At 55.7% G+C, this 22,486-nt stretch overlaps 2 protein-coding genes across 8 annotated transcripts in view; both read right to left on the bottom strand.

The window, feature by feature from the left end:
- Positions 1-251: 251 nt before the first annotated feature.
- RASGRP2 (RAS guanyl releasing protein 2) lies at positions 252-19,247 on the bottom strand. 5 transcript variants are annotated; one of them, XM_025357945.1, is made up of 17 exons: positions 19,068-19,247; positions 16,595-16,738; positions 15,812-15,914; positions 15,241-15,303; positions 14,755-14,886; positions 13,823-13,973; positions 13,446-13,619; positions 13,170-13,286; positions 10,625-10,906; positions 9,776-9,853; positions 9,417-9,539; positions 8,989-9,104; positions 3,054-3,195; positions 2,764-2,800; positions 1,872-2,051; positions 638-702; positions 252-472 (listed from the first exon to the last, which is right to left on the bottom strand). In XM_025357945.1, the coding sequence occupies exons 2-16, from the start codon at positions 16,665-16,667 to the stop codon at positions 644-646; spliced, it is 1,830 nt and encodes a 609-aa protein (XP_025213730.1). In that variant the 5' UTR covers positions 16,668-16,738; positions 19,068-19,247; the 3' UTR covers positions 252-472; positions 638-643. The 5 variants fall into 5 exon arrangements, with proteins under 5 accessions (XP_025213730.1, XP_025213731.1, XP_025213729.1 ...); XM_025357946.1 differs by lacking the exon at positions 19,068-19,247 and adding an exon at positions 18,535-18,644; XM_025357944.1 differs by lacking the exon at positions 19,068-19,247 and adding an exon at positions 17,796-18,622.
- A 929-nt stretch (positions 19,248-20,176) lies between these two features.
- The window catches only part of PYGM (glycogen phosphorylase, muscle associated), a 14,966-nt gene continuing 12,656 nt past the window's right edge, over positions 20,177-22,486 (bottom strand). For all 3 annotated transcript variants that reach the window (XM_025357264.1, XM_025357261.1, XM_025357262.1), the window contains 3 exons: positions 21,012-21,146; positions 20,710-20,776; positions 20,177-20,596 (listed from right to left, as the gene is read on the bottom strand). In XM_025357264.1, coding sequence (XP_025213049.1) covers positions 20,447-20,596; positions 20,710-20,776; positions 21,012-21,146 — 352 coding nt within the window. In that variant the 3' untranslated portion in view covers positions 20,177-20,446. The remainder of the gene's footprint in view (positions 20,597-20,709; positions 20,777-21,011; positions 21,147-22,486) is intronic.

The raw sequence follows: 22,486 nt of genomic DNA, 5'->3' as shown, positions 1-22,486 counted from the left end.
TTCTCGGGTGCCAAGCCCTACTAGTTTCAAGTTTTACATGTCCAAGAATCTGGTCTCCTCAAGATCCTAGACCCTCCCCAAGATTCTTATATTCCGAGGTTTTCTGCTTCTAAGATTCTCTCCCCCAAGATTCCAGACACATGAGATTCCAGACCTCCCAAGTTTCTCTTGCTACAAAGTTCTAGCTCCCAAGATTGTCCTCCTGTAGAGTATAGCATCCCCCCACCCCACGGGATTCTAGGCACTGATGGTGAAGGTTAATTACACGGGCCTTTTTATTCCATCTGGAAAATACAAATATTCACAAGAGTCTGTACAACCTTAGGGACGCCAGCCCTGGCCCTGCCCTCAGCTGCATGCCACCCTCATATCCCACCCCCAGCCCCAGTCTCCTGCCCCAACACCCCCAGGCTTCCTGCTCTGGTTGAAGTCTTTTCTCCAAGGCAGGAATGAGTCCTTGATCCAACCACAGCTGGGAAGAGAAAAACAGGTTGTGAGGAAGACACCCCCCTCAACAACAAGGTAGAAGCCCACCTGGCTTGGGGCCATTTGGATAAAGCACCCATTTCCCTGATACTCCCCACCCCCGCCCCAGCCCTCAGTGGGGAGCTCTGGTGCCTGATGTGGGAGGACTCACCATCTATTACAAGTGGATGTCAAAAACCCCATCCTCCACGGTCTGCACCTCCTCCTCACGGATCTCTGCTGGGAGGGGGATTGCTGCAGAACACACTTCCAGGTCCCTGGGACTTTGGCAACCCTTCTTCCTCTCACCACAGGAGGTGTCCACATCATCCCAGAAGCAAACCCATCCACCAAAAATCAATTCCCTGCATGACCTAACGGCTCAATTGTTTTTTGAGACAGAGTCTCTCTCTGTTGCCCGGACTGGAGTGCAATGGCATGATCTCGGCTCACTGCAACCTCTGCCTCCCAGGTTCAAGCGATTCTCCTGCCTCAGCCTCCCAAGCAGCTGGGATTACGAGTGCCCGCTGCCACGCCCAGCTAATTTTTGTATTTTTGTACTGTAGAGACGAGGTTTTGCCATGCTGGCCAGGCTGGTCTCCAACTCCTGACCTCAGGTGATCCACCCACCTCAGCCTCCCAAAGTGCTGGGATTACAGGCGTGAGCCACCACGCCCAGCCTCAGCCCAATTTTTGAGGCTCTTTTTCTATGTTTGCATTTTGCCAGTTTTTTTGCCGCCACAGATTCGTCAGTGCTGTTTGCTTAAATGTCAATTTTGTGTGTATTTCACATTTTAGACCCCAGCACTTCTGGAAGGCTCAATGCAAATGGATTTATCTTTTCCATTTTTGAAGATGTATGCCCTGTGCCTGCCTCTGTTTTTTGAGGACTTATGCCAGCGTAAACAGTTGTGATCAACTACCTTAGACCCCGGTTTAACATAGTTGTTCCGACTGTTCTCAGCAAAATAATCATTTGGCCAATTGTCATTCAGCAAACTGACCTAAAACCATCAAAGACCCCAAGAGAGCTGCCAGGACATTATCAGGGCAAGGGACTTTCCCCAGAAGAGCCTCCAGAACAGCCAAAAAGGGAAAGGCAAGCCAATGGCTCATATAACACCTTCTCCAATCCTTCGTTAATCCCTCCAACAAAATAAGACTGTAATTGGAATGTTGAAGCCTCTTTCACTATTATACCTCTTTATAAATTAGGGTCTCTCTCCTCAGCCTCAGAAGGTCCAGGGCTCCCTGGCCACTTTCTGGCACCCTTACCTGTCCCTTCTTTATTATCCCACCACAAAAAGAGAATTACGCACTTTGGAATGGCTTCCATCCTGCCTTCTTTGCCCCGATGGCCCTGCACCCCTCCCTCCACAGGCCGGTACAGAATGAGTCCCTCTTACCTGGAGGCCTGGAGCCTCGCCTGCCAGGGCGGGGCAGGGAGAAGCTGAAGGCGCGGTGATGGTGGCTGTGCGTGGGTGAGGGTGAGGGTGCAGACCCCTCCAGGCTTACACTCTGGGCCCTGCGCCGACACTCAACTGACAGGCGATCCTTGCACTGCTTGTGGCAGTTCACACCACAGGCTGGGGGAGGGCAAATGGAGAGCCCAGCCAGGGCCATTGGTCAGAATACCCTCCATCCCATCCCGCAGGCTTGCGCCCCTCCCCAGGAACCTTTGTTCCTGAGCAGCTGCCCCACCAAAATGAGAGTCTCCTTCCAAAGTGTTCTCCTCTTCCTAATTGTCAGTCTATGCCCTCTCCCACGTTCTCTGTTCCTGGGCAGCTGCCTCATCAAAATAAATAGCCTCTTAAAGGCCACTCCGTTCACATCAATCATCTTGCACCTCTGATTTTGTGGGGTTTTGGGGTTTTTTTGTTTTTTGTTTTGTTTTGAGACAGAGCCCGCTCTGTTGCCCAAGCTGGAGTGCAGTGGCGTGATCTCAGCTCACTGCAAACCCAGGCGGAATCACTTGAAACCCAGGTTCAAGCAATTCTCATGCCTCAGCCTCCCGAGTAGCTGGGATTACAGGTGGGTGCCACCACACCCAGCTACCTTTTGTGTTTTTAGTAGAGGCGGGGTTTCCCTGTGTTGGTCAGGCTGGTCTTTAACTCCTGACCTCAGGTGATCCACCCGCCTCGGCCTCCCAAAGTGCTGGGATTACAGGCGTGAGGCACCGTGCCTGGCCACGCGCCTGCTTTTAAGGTACTTCACTCCTTGGCAATTGCCCCACCAAAATAGTAACTCTCCAAAAAAAAAAACCACTGCCCAGCAGCCCTACCAGTCATTCCATCTCACCTCGGCATTTGAGGCCCTGCTTGTAGATGCCCAGGATCTGCAATAGAGGAGGGGCGGTGGTGGGAGGTGGATTTAGAGGTGATGACTCTACTTCTTCCTTCTTGAGGGTGGGACTGGGGCTTTAGAGCCCGCCTCAGGGCCGGGGCAGAACCGCAGTAGGAGAGACAGATGGAATTAACCAGGTTTTCCAGGCTTGAAAAGGGCTCCGGCAGAGGCGGGGCCAGAAGGGAGGGCGGGGCCGGGGCTGGAGGGGCGTGGCTTGGGCGGTGAGCCGGGAAAGGGGCGCTCACCAGGGCTTTGCAGTGGCGGCAGGCGACCGGGCGCAAAGAGTTGCTCTCCTGGAAGTTGTGTACGAAGCCCATGCGGCCCCCCAGCACAGAGCTGGAGCGCAGGAAATAGGACACCATCTCCTCCCTGCTGATGCAGCCATCCCTGTGGGGAGTTGGGGGGCACCTCAGCTCGGGCCCTCCCCAGGACCATCCACCGCTGGCCTAACTCATCCCACTGTTCCCAGTGTCCTCATGGAACTCCTGATTTTGGACTCCTGGTGCAGAGTAAAGAAAAGGCAGCACTGGACTAGCGGTCAGGCAGATGTGGGAAGTGCCGCTAACCAGTGTGTAGTCTTGGGCCAGTCCCTTTCCCTGGGTTCCTTCTCAGAACTGTTGGCCTGCCCTGCCCACTTCACACTTGGTTTGCAAACTAAAAGGACTGTACTTTCCATGGAACCATCAGCCTCGGGCTCCGGAAGTGTACTGTGTGCAACACCAGTCGGGAGCCCTGGGCAGGGAGAACTCTCTAATGAGTTCTGCGACCAGGAGAGACTGGGAGAAATCGCACCCCTCTCTCTCCTGCATCATCCTGCTGGAAAGACATCTGTAAATCCAGGGTTTCCCACATAACCCAGGGCTTTCCGCGGAAGCCCTTTTTCACCTGTGAATACATTTTAGGGAAAGAATGAGCATGTGTTCTAGACACAGACCTCAGTTCAAATCGCAGCTCTACCTCTCTGCCTCTTGACAATTTGCCAATGAGTAGCCGAGTAATCTCCCTGCCCCTCCGTTTCCTTATCTATAAATGGGTGTAATGATCATTCCTACATTTCATAGGATTTTGGTGAGGATTAAATTAGATAGTGCACGTGAAGTTTTACAACAGTGTCCGCACAGATAGGAGGGTCCTCAGCCACCAAGTGCTTTTCCCATCGGGACTGGCCCTCACTTGAGACTCCCACCTGCTGTATGAGGGGTCTCATAATGTGTGATCCAGGTGGTCCTTCAAATCAAAGGAGCATTAGGATAACTGGCCATTTAGAAAAAAAATATAGGGGGGCCGGGCGCGGTGGCTCACGCCTGTAATCCCAGCACTTTGGGAGGCCGAGGCGGGCGGATCACGAGGTCAGATCGAGACCATCCTGGCTAACACGGTGAAACCCCATCTCTACTAAAAATACAAAAAAAAAAAAAAAAAAAACTAGCTGGGTGCGGTGGCAGGCACCTGTAGTCCCAGCAACACGGGAGGCTGAGGCAGGAGAATGGCGCTAACCCGGGAGGCAGAGCTTGCAGTGAGCCGAGACTGCGCCACTGCACTCCAGCCTGGGCGAAAAAGCGAGACTCCATCTCAAAAAAAAGAAAAAAAAGAAAAAAACTATAGGGGCCGGGCGGTGGCTCAAGCCTTTAATCCCAGCACTTTGGGAGGCCGAGACGGGCGGATCACGAGGTCAGGAGACCAAGACCATCCTGGCTAACACGGTGAAACCCCGTCTCTACTAAAAAAATACAAAAAACTAGCCAGGCGTGGTGGCGGGCGCCTGTAGTCCCAGCTACTCGGGAGGCTGAGGCGGGAGAATGGCGTAAACCCGGGAGTGGAGCTTGCAGTGAGCTGAGATCCTGCCACTGCACTCCAGCCTGGGCAACAGAGCAAGACTCTGTCTCAAAAAAAAAAAAATGAAAAAAATAGAGGGCCGAACGCAGTGGCTTACACCTGTAATCCCAGCACTTTGGGAGGCCGGGGCGGGTGGATCACGAGGTCAGGAGTTCGAGACCAGCCTGGCCAACATGACAAAACCCTGTCTCTACTAAAAATACAAAAAATTAGCCAGGCATAGTGGCGGGCACCTATAATCCCAGCTACTCGGGAGGCTGAGGCACAAGAATCGCTTGAACCTAGAGGTGGAGGTTGCAGCAAGCCAAGGTCATGCCACTGCACTCCAGCCTGGGTGACATGGCAAGAGACCCTGTCTCAAAAAAAAAAGAAAGAAAAGAAAAAAATATAAGCCTACCCGGGAGGCGGAGCTTGCAGTGAGCTGAGATCATACCACTGCACTCCAGCCTGGGCGACACAGCAAGACTCTGTCTCAAAAAAAAAAAAATACAAGCCAACATTCTTCATACTGTGCATGAAAACTAAATTCTCACTGTTCTCACTGGACTTTTTTAAACACTCCTGCAAAAAATAAAACTATAAAATTATCTGAAAAGATATAAGATAGGGCAGGCACGGTGGCTCACGCCTGTAATCCCAGCATTTTGGGAGGCCAAGGCAGTCGGATCACTTGAGGTCAGGAGTTGGAGACCAGCCTGGCCAACATGGTAAAACCCCGTCTCTACTAAAAACACAAAAATTAGCCAGGCGTGGTGGCGGGCGACTGTAGTCCCAGCTACTCTGGAGGCTGAGGCATGAGAATCACTTGAACCTGGGAGGTGGAGGTTGCAGCAAACCAAGATCATGCCACTGCACTCCACCCTGGATGACACGGCAAGAGACCCTGTCTCAAAAAAAAAAAAAAAAAAAAAAAGATACAAGATAATAATTTTATAATCTTGAGGGGCTGAGGGCCTTTCTACACAGAACACAAATCCGAGAAGCCAGAAAGGAAAAGACTGACATATTGAGCACACAAAAGTTTTTAAATTTTATGTGGAAAAAGACAATATAAATGACAGGGAGAAAATATTTGCAAACACATTCAACAGCAAAGGGTTAATATCCATTAACAGAGATTCTAAAAATCAATGAGAAAAAGACCAACAAACCCAGTAGAATAATGGACAAGGAATCTGAACAGGCAATTGACAGAAGAAATAAATGGCCAATAGACATATGAAAAGATACCCTACCCCCATTAGTATTAAAGAAATGCAAATTTAACCAAGATACCACTTGCCAATGAGACTGGCAAAATTGTGAAGCTTTTTATAGCATCCACTGTTGGCGAGGAAGTTGGGAAGCAGGCACTCGTACACTGCCGATGGGGGTGCAAACTGGTACAACCTTGTCTGAGGTCAGTTTGGCAGTCTCTCTCCTAATTTAGAATGTGCATATCTTTTGATCCAATTATCCCACTTCTAGGAATTTCTCCTACAGAAATACTGGCCTGAGTGGATCAGTAAAAGGACATTCACGGCAGCCTGGTGTACAATCGTCGTGAAAAACTGGAACAGCCTAACTGTCCATCAGCAGGAGGATGGTTAGGGAAATGATAGACTAACCGGACAGTGGAATACTGTGCAGCTGTTCTAATGAATGAGGTAGTTCTACATGAATCCACATGGAAAGATGTCTGTGATCAAGGGTTAAGTGGAAAACAAGCATGAAGACGAAAAAAAAGCAAAAAGCAAGGCGTGCAGTTCTGTCAAGATGGTGATTTGGGGTACGCAGTGGCTCATGCCTGTAATCCCAGCACTTTGGGAGGCCGAGGTGGGCAGATCACCTGAGGTGGGTAGATCACCTGAGGTGAGATCAGGAGTTCGAGACCAGCCTAGCCAACATGGTAAAACCCTGTATCTACTAAAAATACAAAAATTAGGCGAGGCGCGGTGGCTTACACCTGTAATCCCAGCACTTTGGGAGGCCAAGGCGGGTGGATCACCTGAGGTCAGGAGTTCAAGACCAGCCTGCCCAACATGGTGAAACCCCATCTCTACTAAAAATACAAAATTAGCCAGGCATGATGGCAGGCACCTGTAATCCCAGCTACTCGGGAGGCTGACAGGAGAATCGCTTGAACCCGGAAGGCGGAGGTTGCAGTGAGCCAAGATTGTGCCACTGTACCCCAGCCTGGGCAACAAAGAGTGAAACTCCATCTCAGAAAAAAAAAAAAGAAAGAAAGAAAGAAAATTAGCCAGGTCTGGTGGCACGGTGCCTGTAATCTCAGATACTCGGGAGGCTGAGGCATGAGAATTACTTGAACCTGGGAGGCAGAGGTTGCAGTGAGCCAAGATCACGCCATTGCACTCCAGCCTGAGCGACAGAGCAAGACTCTGTCTCAAAAAAAAAAGAGGGTGATTAAAAAAAAAGAAAGAAAAAAGAGAACCCCACTACTACAAGTACCTAGATGCTGCGTAAAGATACATCAACAATTGCTGTAAATGCATAGATAATTTTGTAAGAAAGAAATGGAAACCCCCAAGTTCCAGAAACCAAGAGGGAGCTTTACAATGACGCGGTGAGTTGGGCCCGGTCTCCCTCCTGCTGAACCAGGTGTTAGGTTTTGATACCCAACCAAGGCTTCCCCCTCACCAACACACACATACACACACACACACACACACATACACGGCCTGGGGCCTGCAGGAGGTGGAGGGTTAAAGCTGAGAGCGCTGCATGAAGCCGAGGCCTCCATCATCTCAAAGGGTCATCCTCACTGAAAAGGTGGTCTAGATAAAAATCCGCCCACCAACCCAGGGAGAAAACATGGAGCTTAACTACCTCTGCCTAAACTCTGGGAGAAGAAATAAAGCAGCTACGGTAAAAGCCACAAGCAGAATTGGATTTATACTCTAATCCTGTTTGTCCATGAAGCAGACACCAAACAAACAAAATCTCTATCAATGTGCACATGCCTGGGAAAAGAAGACTGGAAGAACCCACATACTGCCAAGCTTAATATTGTCAACAGTGTTTAATCATGGCAACTTCTACCAGCAGAAAAGGAAAGAGGGGACTTTCATTTCTTCCTTTTTTTTTTTTTTTTTTTGATGGGCGTGGTCTCGCTCAGTCACCCAGGCTGAAGTACAGTAGTGTGATCATAGCTCACTGCAGTCTCAACCTCCTGGGCTCAAGGGATCCCCCTGCCTCAGCCTCCTGAGTAGCTGGGACTACAGGCACGCGCCACCCACGCCCGAAAAAAAATCTTTTTAGGCTGGGAGCAGTAGCTCATGCATGTAGTCCTAGCACTTTGGGAGGCCGAGGCAGGTGGATCACTTGAGGTCACGAGTTTGAGAGCAGGTTGGCCAACATGGTAAAACCCCATCTCTGCTAAAAGTACAAAAATTAGCCAGGTGCGTGGTACATGCCTGTAATCCCAGCTACTTGGGAAGCTGAGGCAGGAGAATCACTTGAACCCAGGAGGTGGAGGTTGCAGTGAGCCAAGATTGTGCCACTGCACTCCAGCCTGGGCAACAGAGTGAGACTCTGTCTCCAAAAAACAAAAAAAAAAAAATAATTTTTGTAGAGACAGGGTCTTAATATGTTGCCCAGGCTGGGCTCAAACTCCTGGCCTGAATTGATCCTGCCACCTTAGTCTCCCAAAGTGGTAGGATTACAGGCATGAGCCACTGCACCTGGCCTCTCATTTCTTACTGTAAACACTTTGTTCACTGTAAAATTATTTTACTACCTAGATTTTATTTTACCATGGATTTTTGTAATGTGGAAATAAAAAACAACAGATTTTTGAAATACAGGTAACATTAAAAAATAAATCGACCTGAGATGGACTGTAAATTTTGAATGGAGTTTTGTCTGCCCAGCAAAAATAGGGCATGAATCTGGCTGCAGGGAGCATGTTTCACCTACTTCAGAGAACCGGCTGTTTTTCCAAATTGTCAGCATATGAACTGTTGAGAAGCAAATGGGTACCACTAATTATAAACTTTTCTTATCTATTCATTAAAACAGGCTATCCAGGAGTTCAACTTGCCCACACTTCTTGACAGCTGTGAGTTCCACAAATAAAACAGCACTTCTGTAGCCACTGTCCCCAGGCCACAGTCTTTGCAAGACTCAGGTGGAGCCCCCATCTGTCTGAACTTGTGAGATACCACTGCACCTTCACAGCTGGCAGCCTCTCCTCCCCACAAAAGCAAGTGCCCCTTCCCACACTGGCAGCTTCCCAGGCCAAGACAGTCTGGTTTAGTGACCTTATCTTGCACACAAGAAACTGAAGCCCAGGCGGAAGTGGGCTAGGTTGCCTTCCCTCTCCCCCAGGCCCCCAGCCCTCCTCACTGGTTCTGGTCGAGGTCCCCAAAGGCGCTGAGGTAAGGGAAGTTCCCACGGATGATCTGGAATTCTTCCTGTGAGATGTGGCCATCCCCATCGACGTCAAAGTTCCGGAACACAGACTGGGGCATACAGAGGGACACACAGAGCCGGGAGAGGGGAGAGTAAAGGGGACATCAGGTCCTGTCCCTTCCCACATTCCCAGTCTATTTGATGAGGTGTGTCTCAGAGGTCTCTGACACTGCCCCTGTTCCATAGCCCCGCCCCCACCCTACCCATGGGCACCTCAGCCCCGTGCAGATGGCCTGCCAGGCCCTGTGACTCCTGGGGGCTTAGTGCTGGGTCTTGAACAGGACACTCATGCTGGCTTCCAGGGCAGTGCTCCGGCAAACTGGCCTCTCCCCACACACTGCTCAGGCTCCGCAGGAGCTCACCTCCACCATCTTCTCGATGTGCTCCACCACGAGGGCCTGATCCAGCTTAGGTTTGGCAGCCGAGGTCCATTCCTCCAGCACCGGGGGCCGAGGTGGTGGGGTGCAACTCGTGGGGCTGGTTGGCTATGGAAATGGTCAGGCCTAAGCTAGGGCCAGAGGCAGGGGGAGCCCAGAGCCCAGGGGAACAGAGAGGGGAATCCCTGGGAGAGGGAAATCTGCTCAACACTGTGCCCTGCCCCCAGGATGCCTCTGTCCTACAAGAAGGATGGTGAGGTGGCTACTAAGAGCTCTTCCCGTCCTCACATCCTGGGATTCTCAGGAGGAAGGGGCAGAGTGGAGAGGAGAGAGTACCCCCTCACCGAGGACTTGGAGCGCGGCTCCCGCTGCAGGGACAGTTGGTACAGCTCATCCTCCGTCTGATACTGATCCAGAGACACCTGGGACATACAGGTCTGATCACACCCACTGGCCCCTGCCCATGGCCACAGAGCCCAGGGTCAAAGGTCCACCTAGAGGCCACAGCTCAGCCCAGAGCTCGGGTCAGAAGCTAGACTCAGGACAAAGCCTGGCTTAGAACACAGCACAGCCACCCCACGCCGTCCCAGTGCACAGATCAAACCACAGCATGGCCCCAAACCTTGAACATGACATATTGCCAAGATGTCAGGGAAGAAGCTAGGTCAGAACCCAGCCGCAAGCTCTGCTTTCAACCCTGATCCTGTCCAGAGTACAAAAGCAGCTAAGAATCCACTCCAAACCCTACCACCTAAGCCCCAGCCCAATGTCTAGAACCTAGTCTGGATCTAAACCAGAACCCAACTTCCACCCTAGACCCCAAGACCAAGTGCAAAGCCAAGCCCAGAACTTCACTCCCAGCCCAGGGCCATGCTTAGAAACCACCCCTGCCCGCAGAATGCAGAGCTTGGCCCAGCCCTAGAACACAACCCACTGCCAGAACTCAAACCGGGACCCAGGCCCAGTTCAAACTGCCCACAGTCCACATGCCAGCCTGGGGATCAGACCTCAGTCCACAGCCCCAACCAGAGCCTGGACCCCTCCTCAGCATCCACTCCAAACCCCAGAGCCCATGCTAGCTCTCAGTTCCCTGGTCAGAACCCAGAGCCCCAGGCCACGCCCACCGCCGGGACCCGGGGAAACTGTCAACCCCTGGTGCCCAGCTCCCCACCTCCCTGCCCCCTGCTCCTCACCGTGAGCAGGCTCAGCAGGTCGGGGTTGGCCTGTACTGGTGGCCGCAGGCTGGTCACCATGGCCAGCTCCTCCAGGATGCTAAAGAGCTGCTTCATCTTGGCCCCGTTGAGCCGGGTCCGGGCTGGGTCCAGCCAGTCAGGCAGTGCCAGCTGCAAGGCCACCAGGTCCTTGAGGTGCACACCCAGGATAGGGAAGCGGAAGCCCACACAGGCTGCCAGCCGGCGCCGGTAGTTGCCATAGTTGCCTGTCGCCGTCACTAGTTCTGTGAGACCCTCCCAGAGCTGGGGGACAAAGGGCAGAGGGGTCATACCCCCACAACTATCCTCCCTATCTCAGCCCTGGAAATGTAGGAGTGAGTGAGGAGGAGTCAGGGTCAGGGACAGGTGAAAGAGCAAAATTCTCCCTTACTGTCCCCCAGGACCGGCTCTCTCAGCCCCTGGGGATTGAATTCATTGCCATTAATTCGTGGTAATACTCACTGCCAAAAGCACCACACCTTTAAACCAGGCCTGGACGCAGAGTATCATCAACATTTAACAGGAGAATCAGAGGCTCAGGGAGGCAAGGCAGCACAGGACAATGACCTGGAAGAATGTACTCAGCCGCCCCGTCCAAACAGCAAAAACTGGAAAAACCAGCCGGGCGCAGTGGCTCACGCCTGTAATCCCAGCACTTTGGGAGGCCAAGGCAGGCGGCTCATGAGGTCAAGAGATGGAGACCATCCTGGCCAACATGGTGAAACCTCGTCTCTACTAAAAAAATACAAAAATTATCCAGGTGTGGTGGTGCGTACCTGTAGTCCCAGCTACTTGGGAGGCTGAGGCAGGAGAATCGCTTGAACCCAGGAGGAGGTTGCAGTGAGCCAAATTAGCGCCACTGCACTCCAGCCTGGAGATACAGCAAGACTCCGTCTCAAGAAAAAAAAAAAAAAAGGAAAGGAAAAACCCCAACATTCAACATAGAATCAATACATAAACTGGGATAGGCTGGGCACGGTGGCTCACGTCTGTAATCTCAGCACTTTGGGAGGCTAAAGCAGGTGGATTGCCTGAGCTCAGGAGTTCAAGACCAGCCTCAGCAACATGGTGAAACCCTGTCTCTACAAAAAGTTGGCCAGATAATCTCAGCTACTCAGGAGGCTGAGGCACGAGAATCACTTGAACCCAGGAGGCGGAGGTTGCAGTGATCTGAGGTCTCGCCACTGCACTCCAGCCTGGATGACAGAGAGAGACTCCATCTCAAAAAAATGAATAAATGAATTGGGGTAGACATACAATAAAATATATGGCAATGAAAATGAAAAAACAATTGTTCCACATAACAGAATGAAAAGACTCTCAGAACCATGTGGAATGAAAGAAGCAAGACATAAAATAACACAAACAACATTCCATTCATAGAAAGTTCAAAACAGACAACAAAAAGCCCCACATTGTTTTGGACCGCATACCTACGTGGTGAAGCTATAAAGAAAAGCAAGATCATCATTGCAAAAGTCGTGGGAAGGGAGTTATGCTGTAAAGTGTTGGGCACTTGGGAGCCTGGCAAGGTTCTATTTCCCAACCTGGGCAGTAGTTACACAGCGTTTTCTGTACAATTTTTCTTTAAACGATTCATATGTTTGTATATACTGTTTTGTTTTTTTTTTTAGACGGAGTCTCACTCTGTCGCCCAGGCTGGGGTGCAGTGGCACGATCTTGGCTCACTGCAATCTCCGCCTCCCAAGTTCAAGCAATTCTCCTCCTGCCTCAGCATCCCAAGTAGCTGGGATTACAGGCACCCACCACCATGCCTGGCTAATTTTTGTATTTTAGTAGAGATGGGATTTCACCATGTTGGCCAGGCTGGTCTCAAACTCCTGACCTCACATGATCTGCTCACCTCAGCTTCCCAAAGTGCTGGGATTAGAGGCGTGAGCTACCACGCCCAATCTCATAAGTTTTTATATACTTTTTAATATGTGTATTACTCAATACTTCAAAAATAATAATAAATGAAGGACAAGGAAAAGAAGAAAGTACAAGTGGCAAGGCATAATGGCTCACACCATAATCTCGGCACTTTGGGAGGCCAAGGTAGGTGGATCACTTGAGCCCAGGAGTTCAAGACCAGCCTGGGCAACATGGCAAAACCCCATCTCTACCAAAAAAAAAAAAAAAAAAATTAATAATAATACAAAAATTAGCCAGGCATAGTGGCGTACACTATAGTCCCAGCTACTCAGGAGGCTGAGGTGGGAGGATCAATTGAGCTCAGGAGTTCAAGGCTGCAGTGAGCTTGTGATTGCACCACTGAACTCCAGCCTGGACAACAGAGAGAGACTCTGTCTTAAAAAAAAAAAGTACTAGTTTTGGGGTCCATGACGACCTGTGAGCCCCCAGTCTGCTGTTGCCATTGTGCAAACTGGGAAAAGCACTTAACCCCTCTGAGCCTCCATATCTGTATCTGTCAAATGAGGACAGTTGTGCCCAGCCCCCAGTGCTGCTGGTAGGACCCAGTGAAGACAGATCTGGGAAGCACCTGCCCCTCCCTAGTCCCAGGCACCTTGATGGTCTCAGGGCTAACGTGGCTGTGGGTCTCCTTGAGGCGGGAGATGGAGCTGTGGCTCAGGCCCCCGACCACTGCCATCAGCGTGTTGAAGTTCTGCAGCTGCAGCAGCTTCTGGAAGGCAAATGGGGAGGCAGAGGCAGGGAGTCACTGAGTGGGCCCAGAATTTGGCCCAGCCTTTCTGGAGAGAAGGCAGTGGGTTAGGGGAAGGGAAGGGTTGGCCTGACCGGCATGTGGGGAGGTTGGGAGACACAGGGAGGGAGGGACAGGCACCTCTGCCACGTGGACAAAGTGTGTGATGACCAGGGCCCGCTGCGGGGCTGTAGGTTTGCTGAGGATCATGAGCTGCACCCACTGCGAGACGCTGTTGAAGAGGGAGATGAACCGCTCCAGGACGGGGTTGTCCACAGTGCAGCCATGAGTCACAAAACTGTGATAGTCCTGAAACTGGGGGCAGGAGGAGTGGCCTCAGCACCTTGCCAGCCTCTCCCCTCACTGATGGCCACTCCTCCTCACTCTCCAGCTGACCTTCAGTGGTTGCACTGAAACCCCTGATGCACCCTGTGACCCAGCCTACCCCAGGGACCCTGCCCCTCCTAGAACCCCCTTCCAGCCCACATTGGACCACTGCCCCCACCCTCGGGCCGCACCAGGATCTTGCAGAAGGAGCGATACTCCAAGTAGGTGAGATGCTCCGCCAGCTCCATGGGCTCCAGGTGGTCAAACAACAAGGACATCTTGCGCTTTTTCTGTCCCACAGGGTTCCGCTGAGTCACCTGCCGCTTCCACTTGTAGGTAGGGCTGGGGGGACAGGAGTAGTGAGCCCTTTGCTGGACACTCACATGCCTCGTGGCCCCCCACTCACACAGACACACCATTCACACTGTGAGGACCTACACAATGCGAGGCACTGTCCTAGGCACGAATGTTCCCAGTCCCAGCAACTCCTCCATATCTCCCCCAACCCCATCATGCATTCAACACACGTTTATGAACAACGTACTCTGTGCCAGGCACTGTGCTAGGCGCTGGGAATACAGAGATGAGTAAGACACGGTTCCTGCCCTCGAGGAGCTCACAGTCTACTGAGGGAGACAGACACAGAAACACATGATCACAAAACAGCGTGACACATGTACAGAGGTCTTTGTACAGGAGTCTGTACAAAGTGCCATGGAGAACAGAGGAGGGAACGACAAATTCTACCCCAGAAGAGCCCTGAACCCTCAGAGCCCGTGGAGACTTCGTGCCTGAGCTGAGTCTTGGTAACACGGAGGAGGCAGCAAGGGGATGATATGAGCAGAACACCATGGTGGGAAAGGACTCGGGAGCTCAGCTGACGGGGAGGCGACCCAACGCAGCTACAGGAGGAGGTGTGTGGGATGGGCGGTGGCAGTGGAAGATGAGGCAGGAACGCCAGGCTGCCCAAAGAAGGCATATTGAAGGCAATAGGGAGCCATGGAAGGTTTTTAAGCGAGAGAGTGACATGACCCTCACTCATTCAGTTCAACAGACATTTATTAAGCACACATGGTATAGGATACTGAGTGCCCCCCCAGCCCTCTGTACTCCCCCCACGCACACGCTGTCTATGTCGATGAGGCTGCTGTGCCGCCGGTTCCCTTCTTGGTCTAGCAGAGCCTTCAGCTCCTTGATCTGCTCAGCCAGCTCCGGGTTCAAGTCAAACTCCGCCGGGAAGGCAGAGATCCAGTACCTGGAGGAGAGGGGAGTCACCCAAGACAGCCCTTCCCCCACCATCACCCAGCAGGCTGCAAGGAGCTATTTGAGATTGTAGTCACCCAAGGAAAAAGAGCCTTAAACTATGGTTCCAGCTCTTTCCCTCTCCAAGTGTACATTAGACCCTTTAGACAACCACCCGCACTGCACAGAAAAGAAAATTAAGGCCCAGACCCAGGAAGGGGTGAGCCTGTGGCAGCACAGCCCACCCAGACAAACCAGGGTTCAAACCCACTCCCAGAAGCAGCGCCCTGCCCCCTCCTCCAGGCCAGCCTGAAGCCAGAGAAAAGGGAGAAAGCGGAGGGGTCAGAGCCCCAGGGGAAAGACTCACCTGACCAGGTGGCACGTTTTCACCTGCAGGGAATTGGAGTTGTCTTTCCGGGATTGTTGGTAGGTGAAGGAGAGAGTTAAGGAGGCCGCTTAACTCTAAAAAGGGAGGCCCGAGGGGAGGGAGGCTGGGGGCGGGGCCTGGTTCTAGGAGACACGTTCTAGGGATGGGGCCTGCGCTCTGCGGGAATGCTGGGGGTGAGACCTGCGCTCTGGGAAGGGTTGGAGGTGGGGGTGGAGGACTAGGTGCTGAGGGAGGCTGAGAGCAGAGCCTGGCCTCTGGGAGAGATAGATGCACGGGGCGGACCCAAGCCTGGAACAGGGGCAGGCCCTAGACTCTAGGGAGGAGGAGGGCAAGGCCTCGGCTGGGGACAGAGGCTGGGGACAGGGCCGAGTCACCAGGAGCAAGGAGGGGGCAGAGCCTAAGCCCTGGTTGGAGGCTGGGGCGACGCCTGAGCGCTGGGATAAAGAGCCGCCTATACTTAGGAGCCAGGCTCATTCTGCGCCTGGGCTGGGCAGAGGGGCTGCGCATGGGCTCCGACGGCGGGGGTCTTGGCAAGGCGGGCGAAGGATATATGTGGAGCAGCTTGGCCGCCAGCTGAGAGGAGGGGATGTACCAGGGGTGCATCATGAGGAACATGCGCACCAGCTGCGGGTCCCGTACCTTCCCGGAGTCATCTGACTCCGAAGGGTCAAAGACAGGCGGCTGAGCTGGGTCCGCAGCGACCATGCCTCACCCCCACCCCGCAGCCCGCTGGGTATCGGCCCTTCGGGTGCATGCTCGACCCCGCCCACCTCCTGCTTGCCCAGGACTCCGAGAGCAGGAGGCTAATTAGAGAGGAAAGGTGGGGTGGGCGAGAGATAGGCAGGCCCTGAGGACTGGAGGAGAGGAGCGCCCGAGCCGCCCATCGTCCGGAGGGGAACCAGCTGGGGCGGAAGGAGCCTGGGTTCCCAGGGGTCAAGAATCCAGAGGTCATTTCCTGAGCGCTTGGGGGAAGGGGCACCCCTTCACCAGATAAGCCGCCCCCCATTAGCCGGAAACAGCTCCCAGGCCGGAGATAGAGAGTTCCTCCGGATTCCCCAGGAGACAGATAATGCCCCTCAAGTGTCAGAGTCAGGGACCCGGCTCTCCCTTCGCCGCCGCTGGCGAAGGCTAGAGAAGGGAAACCTCATCTGTCTGAAGGGCGTGCATCTCTTTGCCCTGCGATGCAGAGGAGGCTTTAGTTAAAGAGACTGCACGCTGCGGAGCTGGGTGGGTCCGGTCCAGGGCTGTGCCCTGGATGGTGCCTGGGAGGCAGGGACCCGGGCTCAGACTCGGGGCTGGGCTCAGGCTCCGTGTGCCCTCCCGAGCCACTCACCGAAGGCTTCGATGCACCCGCGGAGCAGCTCCTCCACCGTGCAGCCCTTGTCCAGGTCCAGAGTGCCCGCCATGGCCGCCGGCGCGGGGTGGGCTGGGCTCAGACTGCGCTCCGGGAGCCTCCCACCGGTCTCGGACCGAACCCCTGTCCCGGGAGAGGCAGATCGGGAGTCTGCGGAGGCGCGGGCGGGGGAGCGGCCCTGCGGGCAGAAACGGGGCGGGGCGGGCACGCCCCCTGCTGGGCAGGGGCGGAGTTGTCCGCCGCGGCCACTCCCGGGGTTAAACGGTCTGGCCCGGGATGGTGCAACCCGCCAGTTGGGAAATGGACCCGCGGACAGGCTTCCGGCCCACCCTCGGAGTCGCGGGAGGGCCGAGGGGCTTCATGAGGACGGGGGAGCCAGGATCCCAGGACTGGCTGGCGCCCAGGCTCCCGCAGGCCCCCTTCTCCTCGCGTCCTCTCCCCAGAGGCACCTGCAGCACCCCGCAGCTCGGCTCTGCGCCCCTCCCGCTTCCCTCCCTCCACAGCCTCCCTTCCCCCGCAAGGTTATTTTGGGAACCCGGAGCCTGAGGGGACCTCGGAGGAATTTCTCCCTGGTATGGGAGGAGGGAGGAGAGAACCCAGGCGTCCTGCCCGCCTCCCCTCTTCCCGAGAGCCCGGGAAGGCGAGGCGGGGCTGCGGCAGCCCCCAGGGGCCTGCCCTAGGGGAGGCGGACTGGATGGGAGAGGAACATTCCTGGGGCGGGGGGAGACCGCTGCGGCCCGGAGGCGTCAACGGGAAGCCTGAGCATGGGAACGGAGCGCTCCCAGGCCACCTCCGCAAAGATCCCAGGGGTCACGGCTCAGCTCGTCCACAGGCCCTCTTCCTCCCTATCCCCGGCTCCTGACCCCGGCCCTGGCCCCGCACAGGCGAACTGTGAGCGCGCACGGAGCAGGGCGTCCAGAGGAGGGCGCTCGAGCCGGGGGTGGCCGGTGGGTGCATGACACCATTAGCAACTCCGGTCACTGGTCATACGCACCCTGGCAGGGGCAAACACTCCACACCCAAGTTATTCGTCGGAGGCCGGGGACCTACATGCAGGTGCAGGCGCCCGCACTTACACGCACCGGGCCACAGGCACCAGCCTCCCATCCTCCGTCTCTCACACACAATGGTACCCACACCCCGTGCACACCTGCACGAAGGAACCCTCAGGCACACATACCCGGTTCGTCTACCCCAGAATGCAAACCCGTGGACGAGGACGCCTCCTGGACCTGCTGTTCACTTGAGCCAGGCCAGCCTCGAGTCCCGCGGCCACACAGGCGCTGACATCCTCACACGTGTGCACACACGCAAGGCAGTGCTTCTCCACGCATGTACACTCCCACACACATGCACACACCCCCATGGGTGCGCACGCCCATTCCATCGTCCCCCTCCCATCTGCGATGCAGGGCCCGCCCTGCGGTCCCAGCGCCCTGATTCCCTTCACTCCCAGATTTTGGCAGAGCCTTGCCCCACGGAAAGGTACCCTGGCCCTACACATACTCACTCCCCCAGGCTGGAGGACGGAGGAGCTCCTGTACAGAGTTCTCAGGCGGACTTTTCCTAGAAGCCACCCAGAGCCGTCCCCGCCTGGCTCTGCCGCCTCCTCGTGTGACCTTGAGAATCACTTGGCCTCTCGGAGCCTCAATTTTCGCATCTGTCAAATGGGGGTTCGCGGGGGAGGGCCCCGATGGAACGTGGCTAGGAAAAGCCGGATGCGCAGCGGAGGTCCTCCGCCCTCTGGGGATCCAGGGCGCCTTAGCTCTCGTGGCCGCTGCCCCCTCTCCCCGACCCGGGTCGCAGACCCCAGCCCGCCCGCGCGCCGACCCCAGCCCGCCCGCGCCACCCTGGGGGGGTCCCTGGGGGCTGTGCCCTCTTCTGCCTAGCGCCCGGCGCGCGCTCGCTCGCTCACTCACTCTTGGGACCTGCCGCAAGGAGCCCGCACCGGCCCGGCCGGCCCCACCTCCGTGCGCTTCCGCCCGCCGGCCTCGCTGCGGCTGCGGCTCCCGCCCGCTCTCCGCGCCGCGGCCCCGCTCCCCGCCGCCCCGCCCCCGCCCCCGCGCCGGGCCGCCCCCTCCCCCCTCCGCCCCTGCGCCGGGCTCCGCACCGCCGGCTGCGCCACCCCCACCGGGGGCTCCCTCTCGCCCCGCACGCGGCGGTCCCTGCGGCAGCTTAACCCCTCCCCTGCCGCGCCGCCCGGGAGGCCAGGGCCGCGGGTGGGGGGCTGCGCCATTGGCTGCCCCGAGGGTGGGCGAGCGCAGGCCCCGCCGCCCGGGACGCGGAGGGGGGACCGAAACGAAGAGCCCCTCCCCCAACCCCGGACGCCCCAGTGCCCCCCGCCCTGCCTGGGTGTCGGGCGGAGGAAGCCGGGAGGGGCAGGAAGCGGACTGCGGTGGGGAAGGGGCGCCCCGCCCAGCCCCCAGCCCGGGTTCCTGTTTTCGAGACAAACCGTTCCCACGGGGCTAACCCGGCCCGGGACCGGGCGTCTTCCTGCAGGCAGCGGGAGGCACAGGCCTAGTGGAGGTCGGGGGCGTGGGGACAGCGGGTCCTTGAGATAGTCTGGGGGAGGGGCTAGGACAAGATGGGAATATTTTGGGGAGAAGGGCCTGTGGGGAGCGAGGAATGAAATTGTGGCTACCTGGAGACGTGGCCTTGATGTCTGGGCATGGGGTCGGGGGCCCAGTTCACACAGGAGGAACGGAGCCCCGGAAGCCTGGCTTCCCACAGGGCCGAATGGAAAGGGGCAGCCGCATGTGTCGGTGGGTTCTCCGCAGCTTGGAGACTGGGGGCCTGGATGCCTGGCCAGCAGGGAGGAACTTGGGAGAGGCAGCCGCAGGCGGTTGGGGTCCCCACTAGCCGGGCCTAGGAGAGCGGGTAACGGTTTCCGGCCATTTGGCTTCACACACTCACTGTGAAACCACCGACCCCAAACCTCCCTTCCGAGGCGTGCCCCTCCCAGCCTCAGGGCGGGGGAACCAGGACCGCCCCCTCACCTCAGTCTTGATAATGTAAGACCTAGAAACAGGCCCTTTCTATTCCTTAGTTTCCCCATAATGAGGGGGTGACATGGCCTAGCCTAGGCAGTCTGCGAGTGTTCCTGCCCTACCACAACCCCGACTTTGGATCGAGCGCAGCCACCTGCTAAGAGACCCTTAAACGCCGCAGTAGGGCGGGGCTAAGGGCGGAGCCAAGAAGGCGCCGAGCATCCTCTGCTTCCTCCCGCTCCTGGGTCCTGCCCTCGACAGCGTGGATCCTCCATGGTCCGGGAGTCCCAGCTCCCAGCCCCGATGGGCCCCACCCAGACAGACGCCCCGCCCCCGGCCAGCTAGGCTGGCCGCTGACCTAGTATGGACACGGCACTGGGAAGAGAGGCGTGGAGGGTGACGCCAGGAAAGGGGCTGGAGAGGCCTAGGCCCCGCCCCCACGGGGTCGCCCCCTCCACCTCCCACCACCGCCCCGCCCTGGGACGCACCTGCTGAGGGTGGAGGATAAGAGGGCGATTGCGCGGCTGCTGTTGAGCCCGCCAAGAGCTAAAAATATTTCCCAACAACGAGGAGAAAGGAGGCTCCCAAGAAGAATCAGTTTATTGGGGAGTGGGTGCAGTTGGTCAGACCCCATAAATAGGAGGGGCCCGGGAGCCCGAGGATGGAAGGGGGCCCGTGTCCTTAGTCACGCTGGACACTGGGACATTGAGAGTGGGGAAAATGAGACTTCCAGGAGGGGGCTTAGAGATCTAACTTTAGTACCCCACCCTCTGCATGAGGCGCTGGGGCTGGCCGAGGGGATTCTGACAGGCTCAAGGGCTGGTTTGGGGTCTGGACTGGAGGCTCAGATGGCCTCATCCGGGGCTGGCAGGCGCTGGCGGGAAGGCTCCACACCCCAGATCTCCCGGGCATACTGGGCAATGGTGCGGTCACTGGAGAACTTGCCAGAGGTGGCTATGTTCCGGATCACCATCCGCGTCCACTCTCTTGGGTTCTGCAGGTCAAAGGGAAGCTCTGGTTCACTCTGGTGGCAGGATCTCCACTTTTCTGCCTCATCCCAACCAGGGCCACCAAAGCCCTGCCAACCCCTGGCCCAGGACCCCTCACCTTGTACAAGGCACTGACTTTCTCCTGGCATTTAATGTAGTCTTCATAATCTGCGAAGACTTTAAACCTGGAGGGGAAAGGATAGGCATGTGCTATTCCTTTAGGGGCTAGATTAAGTTCTATGAGGTCAAGGGCCGAGCCTGCCCTGTCCCAGTGGACAGCCGGGGACCTGGAGGGTCATGCTGCTTCCAAAGGTTCCTGGCTTCAACTGCCAGGACCCCTGTCCAGCTTCCCCACCACAAACCTGAACCTCGATCCACCCAGCAGCCCCACCTGCGTGATTCCCGGGCCAGCCAGCTCACCGGTCATGGTGCATAAGCATATTGACAATGTCCTTGAACAGGTCGGGCTGTTTGGGGGAGAAGAAGCCACTGCTCAGCTGCTCAATGACCTGCCGAAGCTCAGGAATGCGGTCGTAGTACTCCTGGGCACTGTACCTGCCAGGACAGAGCTGCAGTCAGCTACCCAGAAAGGGGTTCCTGGCTCCTCTTCCAGAGAAAAGCTGAGGTCCCATGCCCCAGGGTCAAAACCCAGGCCTGGCCTGCTGCTCCCCAGGGCTGCCACACACACCCCGGAGGGCCTCCCTGCAACTCCCCTTCTCTGCTCAGCTTTTCATCCCTCCTTTGTGAATGAGGAAACTGAGGCCCGGAGGATACACAAGCTAAGTGTTAGAGCCAAGGCCCCCGAACAAGCTCTTTTCCTTCCACATGCCACTGCTGTCTCTTAACCGGTTTGTTTGCTCCAAAATGGCTTTTCTCCTCCAGTAGCCCAAGTCCACATCTGGCCTTGCCCTCGGACTGCAAGAGCAGCTAACAGATACAACCCTTCAACTGGGCTGGGCATGGTGGCTCATGCCTGTAATCCCAGCAATTTGGGAGGCTGAGGGGGGCGGATCATCTGAGGTCAGGAGATCAAGACCCGCCTGACGAACATGGTGAAACCTGGTCTCTACAAAAATACAAAAAGTAGCCAGGCGTGGTGTTGTGTGTCTGTAATCCCAATTGTTCCTCGGGAGGCTGAGGTGGAAGAATCACTTGAACCCGGGAGGCAGAGGTTGCAGTGAATCGAGATCATGCCATTGCACTCCAGCCTGGGCAACAGAACGAGACTCCTTCTCAAGAAAAAAAAAAAAAAAAAAAAGATAACCCTTCAGCTGACCCTCAGCGCCCCCACCACAGCTCTAAGTGCTCCACAGGCCAGTCTCAAACCCTAACCCTTCCAATCAGAAACCAGCGCTCCCCACAGTCTCTAATCCCTGTCCCCTCATGCGACTCTCAGGCGACTCTCCCTGCCTTACTGTGTCAGCCCCCACAGCGGTCCCCCATCTGCCACCTCCAGCACTGTCTCCCTCCTGCAGCCAGAGGGTACTTCCAGGCCTAGTTCTGAGCATGGGGGACCTCGATCACAACATCTCACAGCTCCCTCCTGCCCATGGGACAGCCAGCTTTCTAGTGAAGCCTCACAGGAGAAACTCCTTTCAGTGTTTAATGCCAACTCTGGGAAGCTGTTGTGGGAGGGTAAACTGGGAGAAACTGTCTGGAAAGCAGTCTGGCAATCTGTATCAAGAGCCTTAAGAACTCATACTTTTTAACTCAGAAATATTGCCTTTCCGATAATTATCTTTTTTTTTTTTTTTTTTTTTTTTTTGAGACGGAGTCTCGCTCTGTTACCCAGGCTGGAGTGCAGTGGCCGGATCTCAGCTCACTGCAAGCTCCGCCTCCCAGGTTCACGCCATTCTCCGGCCTCAGCCTCCCGAGTAGCTGGGACTACAGGCGCC

Source organism: Theropithecus gelada, chromosome 14 (genome assembly GCF_003255815.1).
Source record: "Theropithecus gelada isolate Dixy chromosome 14, Tgel_1.0, whole genome shotgun sequence".
NCBI lineage: Eukaryota > Metazoa > Chordata > Mammalia > Primates > Cercopithecidae > Theropithecus > Theropithecus gelada.
This window is presented reverse-complemented; position numbering and strand designations above follow the sequence as displayed.